Consider the following 12,135-nt stretch of genomic DNA (forward strand, 5'->3'; position numbering starts at 1 on the left):
ACACCTTTCCTTCACTAGTTGCATTGGGATAAGCTGCATTGCACTTGTGAAGAATAATCTCCACTGGTGGGAGACAAGTAGTATTTTCTTGACAAGACGAGTGTGAAATGAACTATAATTCTAAAATTGTATCTTCTTTTCACAGCAAGGTTGTTAACAGCTGGCAAGAACCAACACCTCAGTTGCAATTTCATTATTAAGGGATACATTTGAAAGAGGTCTTCCTCTTGAAACAATGCCTATATGAAATTTTGAAGTTCACAAATATCCCAGTAAGAGAAACAATTATCTCCATTTTGGAGGCTAAACTGTTATACGCTGACACCGTCCTCTGGTGCACATTCTCATTTGACTTGAACACCACACCAAGCCAACTCCTCACAAGCTTAAATGCAGATTAATTTGCACTGGTGGTAAGAGGAGTTACGCTGGTACAAATCTATAGTATATTGAAATGCTAGAGTAGAAATGGCATTGGTAGGGTTACTATCATTACATGAGTCCTTTACAGACCACCAAAAATGGTGTTCCTTTGTGCTTGACATAGCTCAGAATCCTTCCTTTAAAAAGATTTTAGATTAAGACTACAAAAAGAAAACAGTATTTATTCTGATTTTTACAGCATGCAAAAGCATGGCGCTTCAACGATTTTCAAGCAGACTTTTTAAAAACAACCAAAATAAAAACAGTGGTAACACATCTAGGTGGAGGGGTTTTTCATTTCATGCAATTTTAAGTTTATGTGAGAAAGGAAATTCATCACTAGATTCTGCATTTGGATACTTCACCTTTAATATGAAGGATTTTGCTTAACAAGAAAATTGTCTATGTTGTAAACCAATTGAAATAGTAACTAAAAACAAGTAAGTGCTTTTGCTTAGGCTAGTACACATCCACAGGGTTTGAAAAGAAAATAACCACAAGAAAATCTAGAGCTTCGACGCCTCTTTTTTATGGACAAAGGTGAGATTTTCATGGATATCTCCCATTTGCGTTTCTTAAAGGGCTTTCAACGCTATTCTCTGAAACTACTTGTTCTAGCCACTGTCATGAAAAAGAGCAGCAAGCTAGACAGACAGCTCACAGACTGCATCTAAGTTATAAGTTGTATCTTCCTAACTTCTTTGTGTGACAAGCTGTGTGATGTTTTTGTCAACCTGAACTAATTACTAACAGGTGTTTCTCTAAAATGAGAAGTAACAAGCAGTTCCTATGGTATGTTTGCTTAAAAATTATGGAAGATTATGTAGGACTTCAAAATTTATTTAGCACACTGTACCTGTACAAGTTCATTGTATTCCATACACCTTCAAGGACTGACCAGATTTCCTGGTGCCTGTTTTCTTGAGACACATGAATGCTTGCAGGTAACTTTTTTTCTTCACAATTTTGCGGATTTGGTGTTGTTGCTTCCATTCTTTCACATGGAACACTTTCTGAAAGAACCATGATGTCTTCTGATAAATCTTGCTCACTGTCTGACCTCACCTTATAAAAGTTTAGCAAACAAACAATGAATGTATTTAATTCCTAACTTAAGAAAACCTGAACGCTTCTAAATGTTTTGTGGTTTTTTTTGTTTTGTTTTTGTTTTAAAAGTAACGTTCAAAGAACCAAGGCATATCTGTTTTAATTGTAACTATCTTTATTATACTCTGTATCTAACGCATCTCTCAGTCTTTTACCAAGTCTTTCTGCTACATGTATAGATCAGGAAACTGAAGCAAAGGGAATCCTACACTAAAGCTTAACACATCCAGTAAGCTGGTATAAACCAGAGTTGCCTCTTACTTGCACACATGAAGAGACAACATTGCTCCCTGTCCCTTGACTGTTGGCACACTCCTCTGGAATGGCATAAAGTATTCACATACTCATGATAAACTGGTTCAGGAAATTTATCCAGGTAAAACTGATCTGACAATCTAGTCCGTGTCATGGCAGTTCTTTGCAAAGTCAAATGTCAGACAAGGATGGGAGGAAAACAAGTTTTCCAACAGAAAGGCTGCTTCTTATGGCAGTTCACAGAACTGTAGGATAAGTGGCCAACTGCAGTGCATGCAGAAGGTACAGCAGAGCAGAGAATCAAGACTCCCTAGCAAAAGCTACTGGATCATCCGTCCTCTCCTTGATCTTCCTCTTCATCCTTTCCCCTTCAGCTTTCTCCAGATGTGAAAAGAACTTTTTAGAGTTCTGACCTGTACTTTTTTCCACACGTAGAAATACTTGAACTCATCCATGCTCACTACTCCCTTTTTTATGCCATCACATTTGGGACTAACAATTACCACAAACCAAGACACCAAAATTTCTCCCCCAGCAACTCAGGGATGAGCTGGGTGCACACGCATATTTCTCAGAACACAAGATGTATCAGGACACTCTCAACTACCACAAAGCGCATGGTATAAAAAAGTCCCTGATGCATGTGTAGGAACAGAGCTACCAAGACAATGAAAGCTGAAATAACATACCCAGGAATAATGTCAAAAGTAGAAATTACAATTTTATTTTTAATCTTTAAGGCCCTTTTTTATCAGTTACAAATGCAATAGAAAACTAAGATGTTTTTCTTGAAGGTAACTAAGCAATGTTTTTCGGTCACCCTTCTGATACCAGCATATTTATATTAGAAAAAAGGCCTACCAAGCACAAACACAGAGACAGGTATTTGCTACAAGAAAGTAAATGTTAAAATTGGGGTCTATTAATTTAAAAAATAACCTAGCAACAACATTTCCTGCAATAATTTGTTGAATTTATGGGAATAATTTAGAAGCGTAAGATGGGTTTTTAATACAAATATAGAGCATCTCCAAGAACCTGTTAAGTGAATAAACACTGAAACTCCTCTTACCTCTGTAAATGTTTGGTACAGCTTACTCACTTCGGCATAAGCCTGGGGAAGTACACCATTATAGTCAGACCTTGAACTGAAAGCATGCAATAATTTCTTGGATTCCTGGAGCAAGATACCAGCTGTTGAGGAGTTCACTGTTTTACCTGATATTTAGACATTTACATGGGAAATTAAAAAGAAATAAACTAGATGTTAGGAGATACTACTCTTAGGAGGCAAATCTAATACTCATATCTGAATTAACTGAAGCGCTTATAAAGCATTGAAAATGGTTCAGAAACATTAAACAACCTCAGGAGAAATATTAACAACAGTGTATAGGGTTAAGACTTCTCCCTTGTTAACCAAGTCTTCCCAACTTATCCACAGTCTGGCAAGAGGCTCAAGTGGCATATTTAACACAACTGAAGAACAGCAATATCCCAGAGGATCTTTATCTGTTATAAACAAATCTGTAAAAATGACATTAAATAAATGAAAGGGATTTTTTGTTTGTTTGGTTTTGCTTTTTAAAAAACAAACCTCCCTGTCCTCATCTGTCACATAATGTAATCTTTACCCCTCCCCCATTTATTTAGCAAATGTAGATCATTTGGCCACACATAATCTGGTGGCAAATTAAGGGAGAAGGATTATTTGCTTTTTAAAAATAGTTCAGAAACTTCAGTGACCACTGCTGCATATGTCCATTAAAATGTTTTTTCCTTGATTTTTGCAGATACATAGAGACGTGTGAAATAAATAACCTTAAATTTAAAAAAAAAAAAAGCAGAAGGAGATGGACTACTTTACTATTTATACTATTTATATACACTATTTATATATTATATTTATATATTATATTTATAACATATTATAAATATATACCATAAATGTATATTTATATACATATAATTTAATTATAATATATACATTATATATTTTAATATATTTATTTAAATATTAAAATATATAAATATACACAATGTAAATATTAATAATATTTACTTATTATTTTAATATATTTATATATATTTATATATAACAATAATTATATATAATTATATTATATATTTGATTGAATTTATTTATATATAATATATATTATAAATTTATAGTGTTTATATATTATATGCTATTTATATATAATATAAATATAATATTTATACTATTTATAGTGTCCACCCTCAGCAAGTATGCCGATGACACAAAGCTGGGAGGAGTGGCTGACACACCAGAAGGTTGTGCTGCCATTCAGCGAGACTTGGACAGGCTGGAGAGCTGGGCAGGAAGAAACCAAATGAGGTTTAACAAGATCAAGTGTAGAGTCCTGCACCTGGGAAGGAACAACCACATGTATCAGTACAGGCTGGGGATGACCTGCTGGAGAGGAGCTCTGCGGAGAAGGACCTGGGGGTCCTGGTGGATGACAGCCTGGCCATGAGCCAGCAGTGTGCCCTGGTGGCCAAGAGGGCCAATGGGATCCTGGTGTGCATTAAAAAAGGAGCGTGGCCAGCAGGTCAAGGGAGGCGATCCTCCCCCTCTACTCTGCCCTGGTCAGGCCTCACCTGGAGTACTGTGTCCAGTTCTGGGCTCCCCAGTACAAGAAAGACAGGGATCTCCTGGAAAGAGGCCAGCAGAGGGCAACAAAAATGATACGGGGCCTGGAGCATCTTCCCTATGAGGAAAGGCTGAGAGACCTGGGTCTGTTCAGCCTGGAGAAAAGAAGACTGAGAGGGGATCTTATCAATGTTTATAAATACCTGAGGTGTGGGAGACAGAGGGATTTGGCCAATCTCTTTTCAGTTGTTTGTGGGGATAGGACAAGGGGTAATGTCCACAAAATGGATCACAGGAAGTTCTGCACCAACATGTGAAAGAATTCCTTCACGGTGAGGGTGACGGAGCACTGGAACAGGCTTCCCAGGGAGGTTGTGGAGTCTCCTTCTCTGGAGATATTCAAGGCCTGTCTGGACGCCTACCTGGGCAACCTGCTCTAGGGAACCTGCTTTGGTAGGGGGGTTGGACCCGATGATCTCCTGAGGCCCCTTCCAACCCCTACAGTTCTGTGATTCTGTGTGATTCTATGATTCTGTGATTTAATCGTACAGACTATGTGCCTTTTCAAAGTGTCTTAACTACTAAAACCAGAACAATGAGTTTATTTACAAGTTTATAATTAACTTTCTCAGAGATTCTTACCTGTACAAAGGTGTTTATAGAGACATTCAACAGTTGCAAGTAAGCTCCTTGGCACAACATAACCAAAAACAGCCACCCAGTGTTTTTTAAAACACTGCAGCAAGTTTGCTAATGTCCATGGTGGCTTCAGGTACAGTATCTGAAAGAGAATACATTTAAAAATCCATAGACATAGTCGTATACATTTCAGAACAGTAACGTTATGATTTGTGCTTGCTCAAGTATAATTTCAATGATTCCTCAGAAATAGTTATACTCAGATTTAACAAATTTATCTATCTAAAAAATGTGATTTGGTAACATCATGGGTTACGCAGAGATGCTCATGTAGAAGTGTCCAGTGTACAATAATAAGCTTTCTACATTTGCATGAGGCTTTGTTCTCCTTTTCTCAAATACTGAAAATGTCCTCAAGTAAACTCTAAAGAGATTTAATGCATTGTTTATGTAGAAATGCCGGAATAACAGTAAACATGCCTTTGATTATCTACAATTATTGAAAAAGTAAAAAGAAACATGTTTCCTACCTGCGACTATACATACATGAAGTAATATGCGCATATTGCAATGAAATTTTAATTTATTGCTACAAAGTGAAACCAGAAATTGGAAAGACGTTGACAAGTATCAGTTAAGTTAATTGTAAATGCCTAAATACTTAACACCTAATCAAAGCTCTCTCCAATGAAACAACATTCATCCTATGCAAACCATTTTTTTTAAAGCCACAGAGGTATATCTTCAATTTAAACTTCTGACTAATCCCTACCAGCTATAAAGTGGAACCTGAACCAAAGCATGGATAATTGGAAAATGTGTTGTACCTGAGTACTTATTTTTTGCTAACAGTACTTTTGAAAAAGTGAGTGTTTGGACGTCCTGGTTAACATCCCTTTAATTCTGCATCTGAAGTATAACGTGTGAATAACCTTATGCAAGTAGTATATAAAAGCATCAGCTCCAATGGGAGGTAAGTGTTTGCAACAAGTGCAATATTATATAAAATATATTATTTAAAAACATGATGAAAGTATTTCTTGAAGGACATATTTACAATGCAGTGATTTAACCACACTGGAAAAGCAGAAATCTAAATCTAATGAAATTAATACAAAGAGGTCTGAAAACTCACACTTCACAGCCAGCATTTCTATCACTGTATTATTAAAAGACTGCCCATATTACTAAAACACTGCACGGTCATTACTGGTTAAGTACTGGTTAAATACAACAATCTTGTTAGAAAGTGAAACTGTAAAATGGAACACTTGTTAAGTGAACTGTTACGTTAGTGAATTATATGAATTAGCTGTTTGGTTTAGCATAGGTGCTAATACCATTAAAATACCAAGGACACTTAAACCTCTTAATACTTGAAATATTAAGAAAGATGTCATATGAAACTACCTCCATCCATAGGTTTCCAAATGCAATTTTCATTTCAGTCTCCAAAATACATGATAAAGCTTCTCCTAAGTTCTTTTCAAGATCTGGAAGTATATTTGGGAATCGAGCAGAACGATGTGCTTCACTTCTTTCTGTTTTCTGGAATTCCGCATCTGTAAAACCAATGGCAATTAGAGGTACTTATTGCAACTGCTTCTATAGCTAATTTAGGTTGATAGCACACAAATCACTTGTTCCCATAAATAAAAGGCAGACTGCATTTCATATTTATGTTACAAAGCAGATGAGCTAATTAAGTATCAAACATTTTTACTTATACCTACTTGTATTGCAAGTATTTTTAATTATGAGCTACTAAACAAGAAAATCTTATTTCTCCAAAGCATTATTAATTTGTGATAGCATTCCACGTTACTTTTTTCCTCAAATAACTTAGATCATATACAGCCAGTGGGGTTATCAGCAAGTATGAGCAGAACACTACTTACTATTGTAAGCTGTGTAAGCTATTGTATTTGCATTCTTAGAAACATGAACAGGCAACCCAAGAATCAAGACTTACTGGTTGGGATGCAGGTAAAGCCATTATTATTAAATGTAAAGGAGTGATCTAAACATACAAAATTTTACAACTAAATATGAATAGAACCCAAACTGGTTCAACTGGAAAAATCTATTTTCAGTCCTAAAAATTTCAGGACACCTTTTAAATGACTATAAACGCAGGTAATCCATGCTGTGGGTTTGTTTCTTTTTTCTGTCAAATAAAAATATGTCTCATGAATTTCCTCAAACCCTACGAGACAGATGTTTTAATAAAGGTCTCAAACTTTCAGGGAACTGTTTACCTTTGAAAACAGAAAACCTGTCCAAAACAAGAAGTATTTTTATCCATTCAAAGCGCATAAAAACTGAGCTTAGAGTAGAAACTCTTCTCCTGCCCCTACAGTGATTACTGTCTCAAAAGTCAGCACATTTATGTACACATTAAACAAACTTACCATATTTTGACTGTTGCAGCTCAACACAGTTCTGATGCCTGCTTACATTCAGATTCTGTAGAGCAGTAACCAAATCTGCTTTGCAAAATGCCTTGACCTCACTCACAATGGCTTTACTGCATAAATTTTTATCATCCCTAGAAGAGAATTAATTTCTGACATAAAACTGACATTACTACGTATTAAGTAATAAAAATAACACACTGAACAATTTGTCTTCTGTAAGTTAATTTTGTAAGCTTCATTATATACAAAGTTTTCTATCTCAAGCAAGTAGAACCAGTGCAATGAATTAAACCAGAATATTAACTAAAGCAGCTATTGTGAAAAAATATGTTCCAGGCTCCAGGCTTGCTTTACTGAAAACAACCATAAATACTGTAGTAGTGACACCCAGTTGTTATCAACTTAGAATGCAAACAAAGCAATGATTCGAAGACATACCTTATTAGATTAATATAACAAATCCTCATTTTTTACACCCATTTCTACTGTTCTGCTGGCCAAATTGTCACAGATGCTACCTTGAGGCATACATACTCCAGCTACAGACATACTACAGACATGCAACACAGACTTGGATTCTAATAGTTTCCCACAAATTCCCATTGCTGCTATTGATAAATGCATTTTCAGATGAAAAGCGCCTCTGAAGTCACCTTCAACATCTCCTGTTCTTTACTCTGATAAATCTAAAATCACACCGATACTGTGACTGAAATAGTATTTCCAGCAACATCCCAGTTTCACACATCAACTTACGCAAACCTATGAACTTTACCCCACTTCCTGAAGCTACACAGCAAACAGTTTTAGCAAAGACCAAACTATATACAGTACCTGTCAAGTAGTATAAACCTTTTAAAAACTTGCTTTACATGACTTATATCAAACCGAGAATCAATACTCGAAACTCAGCTGTTACCATCACAGAACAAGAGGCAAATCTGTCTCTGTCTTCCATCTTTCTATGATTGCCCTTGTCAATGTTTATTATTATGTCCAACCAGGTGGGCAGAAGCAAGTACCTAACTGGATCTCAATCATTAAGACATTTTTTTTTCCAATTTCATAACTCTAATATTTTTGTGAGAAATCGGAATAAAATCTGAGAAAGCTACGCTTTCAAAAGTTTTAAAATTGAACACTGAATAAACTTTGTCCTACTTCAGGCCTCCTGCACATGAAGGTGATTAAGCCTACAACCTCTGTGTTTTATTGTACCCTTCTACTCCAGCTTTTAAGAGGGTGACTACTCCTCAAAAACCTTACTGCTGAAGCAGTTCTTCACTTTAAGGTATGACTTGAAAATGCTGTATTTGGCATGAGACTACCTTAAACTTCATAAGAAGTCTAGAAACACAGGAACTCACGTGCACAGTATGACAACAGCTTGAGGAAAGAGGCTCTGATACTGCAGACAACATTGTAAAACACGATCATCATTATTCTCGTCACTCAGGCCATCTGTAAATTTAGTTAAGACAGTGCTGACTTGTAACTAAACATAAGAAATACTTCAGTGTAGTCATGGTACTGTTTTTAAATGTAAAAGTCCCTAAACAAGGACAGAGAAGTAATCAAAGCACAAATATGAGTTTTGAATTCTGAGGTACTGCTCCACTCAAAAACACTACAGTTTTGCCAGGAAACCTCAAAGTGAAACATGCATAAGTTTCTGAATATGTTAGATTTTGCAACAACTTCCTCAAAAGCAAAAGCATAAAACATATCCTTAGCCTGTAGATAAAAAAAAAGGAGTAACCAGATGAATTTTCATTAACTAATCCCTCACTTAGCAACATAATAGGTGCAGCTTAAAGCGAGAAACGACCAATAAAACAACAGCGCACAAAGCACTAACACGAATAAGTTATTTGCACACTATAGCCTTCGATACGCTCTGAAGGCTGCTGTAAGCCATTAGCGAACTTTTATTAGCAAAGTGCGAAGTCAGAGTGAAGACTGTATTAAACTCAAAATTTGCTGCTGAGGTTCACACTAGGTGAACCACAAGGATTTAAGAACCCAAAAACAAATAAACTGCATATCTTACATGTTTTTTGAGAAGCAAGCTGCATGGATTGCCCCCACAATTTTGAATCTTGTTTTTTGAGACACATGTAGATAAACTGGACTGCAGGGATAGCTTTGTCCCGAACATGCTGCAACATTTTCCCCTTCTTCAAATGGTCCAACTCTTGTAAAACAACCCAGGGAATTATCAGTGCAAGTCTACCGACACCTACAAGGAAAAAAACAAAGACATTTTGAAAGATCAACTGATAATACAGTTAAATTTGAATCCAAACACCATATTTATGTAAGCTCACCCCTCCCCCCCTTTTTTTTTCCCAATAGTTTTCATTTTCAGTGCTCAGGAACACCTAGCATTAAAAAATGAACAGCTAAAGTTCCCTCTTTCTAATCTAACTTCAAACTGGAAATGTACCAATTACATGTAAAAATAACAATATTAGGCAAACAAAAGGAATAAACAATTTTAATCAAATGAATACCTTGAAAACAGTGTGTAGCAATATTGTAAAACATATCTACAGTGATTAACACTCCATCACACTCACCGTAAAATGTTAAAGCAAGGTGACAGTAGCTGAAAGTACTGGAATGAGCATGATAGTCACTATGCAAACACAAACATGAAATAAAAGAGTAATGGTTTGCACTAACTGCCAACCAGCATTCCTAAGACAGGAAGGGGAAGTATGGATATTGGACCATGGTTTTATTTGTAACTAATTCAGAAATTTTATGATTGTTTTGTTGGTCCACCCAAAACAAGTACTTCAACTGTTTTCTTTCCCATTCACATGATAAGAATACAATATTTAAGATATCCATTACCATCCATCTGCATTGCAGTAAATAGGTCAGTAATCATCAACCTTCTGAACCTTTTGCGTAATGGGTCTGGTGCATGACCAGAAACTGGGAGCTGCAATATTCTTAAAAAAATGCATCTGAGCCAGCAGCTCCCAGTTTACACAACGCAACACCATTCATAACTTGGGAAAGAGAAATACAGTCTGACACACTCTTGAAAATTACTTGGACCCTTATTATTTTCCATTTGGCTGGAATAGGTGTATGCATTAGCTAAGAGAATCAAAGCACCACAAGCACTCTGATAAATTCAAAACACGTCTAACAACAGCTAACACGCACCATCCTACTTCTGCTAACAGTAAGTCGCTAAAACGTCACTACCACTTGTAACAGATTAAATGTTTCAAAGTATATTCTTGCAATATGTAAGACTTATTTACTTCTAAAAATTCATACACATTCCTGGGAATGTAAGCACACAAGTATAAGCATAGTAGGTACTACTTCATATCTGAACTTTCCTTAAGAGGTAGCCTGTTTGGGTTCACAGAACCAGCCACAGAAACAGTGTGAGCCTCTTGTCTCTGCATGAAACCTGATGTCTTTTCAAGGAGCCCTTTTTTTTTCTGTATTTTTGTTTTGGTTTTTGTTTGTTTCATATAGTCTGATATTCTTACATCTGTTTTTTCTTAAAATTTCTTGTTGGCCACCATGTATTCACATACCTGGTATATCCTCAGATTTCAGGGACTTGACAAACTCAAGGTGACTGATCATTATGTTTGTGTCAATCACCACTAATATGTTCAGACCAGAAGTAGAAGCCCCTGCGGAAAAAAACCAACCAAACAAACAAAAAAAACAGTTATGAGAAAATCAGTTGTATACTCTTTACTCAGGTCACTGATTTTAATGACCAGATTCAAGTAGATACCAAAGAACATAAGATCATGACATACCAGCCGAAATATTTAAATCCTGTTCTGGAAGATCTATTTCCATACTTGTAAGTTCTCCACAGGTCTGTGCTACAGACAGAGACATCCTCTTTTCAATACGAGCAACATGCAAATCTTCAACTATCTGCATCTACAATGAAAAATATGTACACATATGAACTTAATTATGTATAAGTTATCACTTTTGAATTGTTTCCAAAAGAGATATATTTGCATTAATGGTTTTATGTTGAAACTGACTAAAACTGGAACAAAACATTTTAAGTTGGTACAGCAAATGTAAAGCTGTGAGAATCTTCTGCCCATCCTCCACTGTAAGAAGTCCACAAAAAGACATCCAAAATATGGCCTAGAAACCTTTGTTTGTGACCTAGTACCCAAAATTTTTCTTCCATTTTCTTGCTACACAGACTGCAATTCACCTATCAGATGTTTCTCAAAAAGTATCTCTCTTCCTTCTGGAAAGTTACAGGTAGGCAAATGTGATAGCTAGAGTATGCAAGCAACTACGAAGGCCCCCAGTGCTGCAGAGAATAATAGAAATATTATACCTTTCTATCTCAGAAATATACCTTTCTATCTCAGAAAGTTCCTGACTAGCAATACTTCACTTTAGTATTTGAAAAAAATGCTCCACATATTTAGAAGTGTAGATCATAAACCATCAATGAAGAATACTAGGGAAATCCACGGAGTTGTCTAGCCACAAAACTCCATTTTTTAATATAACTAAGAAGTGTTAAATGAAGCATTACTAACCTCTTGGTCTCCTTCTAGGTTCTCACTGCCTTGAGGGGGTGGAAAGACTTCAAAGCTCTGTAGGAAGAATTACAAAAACATACCAACACCACAAAATATCAAGGAAGACTGAGGAACAAGT

General features: G+C 36.0%; 1 protein-coding gene across 5 annotated transcripts in view; it reads right to left on the minus strand.

The window, feature by feature from the left end:
- Positions 1 to 12,135, minus strand: part of SWT1 (SWT1 RNA endoribonuclease homolog) — a 42,707-nt gene that overhangs the window by 18,620 nt on the left and 11,952 nt on the right. For 4 of the 5 annotated variants that reach the window (XM_083847076.1, XM_083847074.1, XM_083847077.1 and 1 more), the window contains exons 6-15: positions 12,015 to 12,071; positions 11,256 to 11,385; positions 11,022 to 11,123; positions 9,506 to 9,694; positions 8,823 to 8,916; positions 7,450 to 7,586; positions 6,449 to 6,600; positions 5,042 to 5,180; positions 2,858 to 3,003; positions 1,280 to 1,488 (exon numbers count right to left, since the gene is read on the minus strand). In XM_083847076.1, the coding sequence (XP_083703202.1) occupies positions 1,280 to 1,488; positions 2,858 to 3,003; positions 5,042 to 5,180; positions 6,449 to 6,600; positions 7,450 to 7,586; positions 8,823 to 8,916; positions 9,506 to 9,694; positions 11,022 to 11,123; positions 11,256 to 11,385; positions 12,015 to 12,071 (1,355 nt within the window). The remainder of the gene's footprint in view (positions 1 to 1,279; positions 1,489 to 2,857; positions 3,004 to 5,041; positions 5,181 to 6,448; positions 6,601 to 7,449; positions 7,587 to 8,822; positions 8,917 to 9,505; positions 9,695 to 11,021; positions 11,124 to 11,255; positions 11,386 to 12,014; positions 12,072 to 12,135) is intronic. The other variant, XR_014587615.1, reaches the window with a different exon arrangement.

The sequence above is a fragment of the Anser anser genome, assembly GCF_964211835.1.
Source record: "Anser anser genome assembly, chromosome: 8".
Taxonomy (NCBI): domain Eukaryota; kingdom Metazoa; phylum Chordata; class Aves; order Anseriformes; family Anatidae; genus Anser; species Anser anser.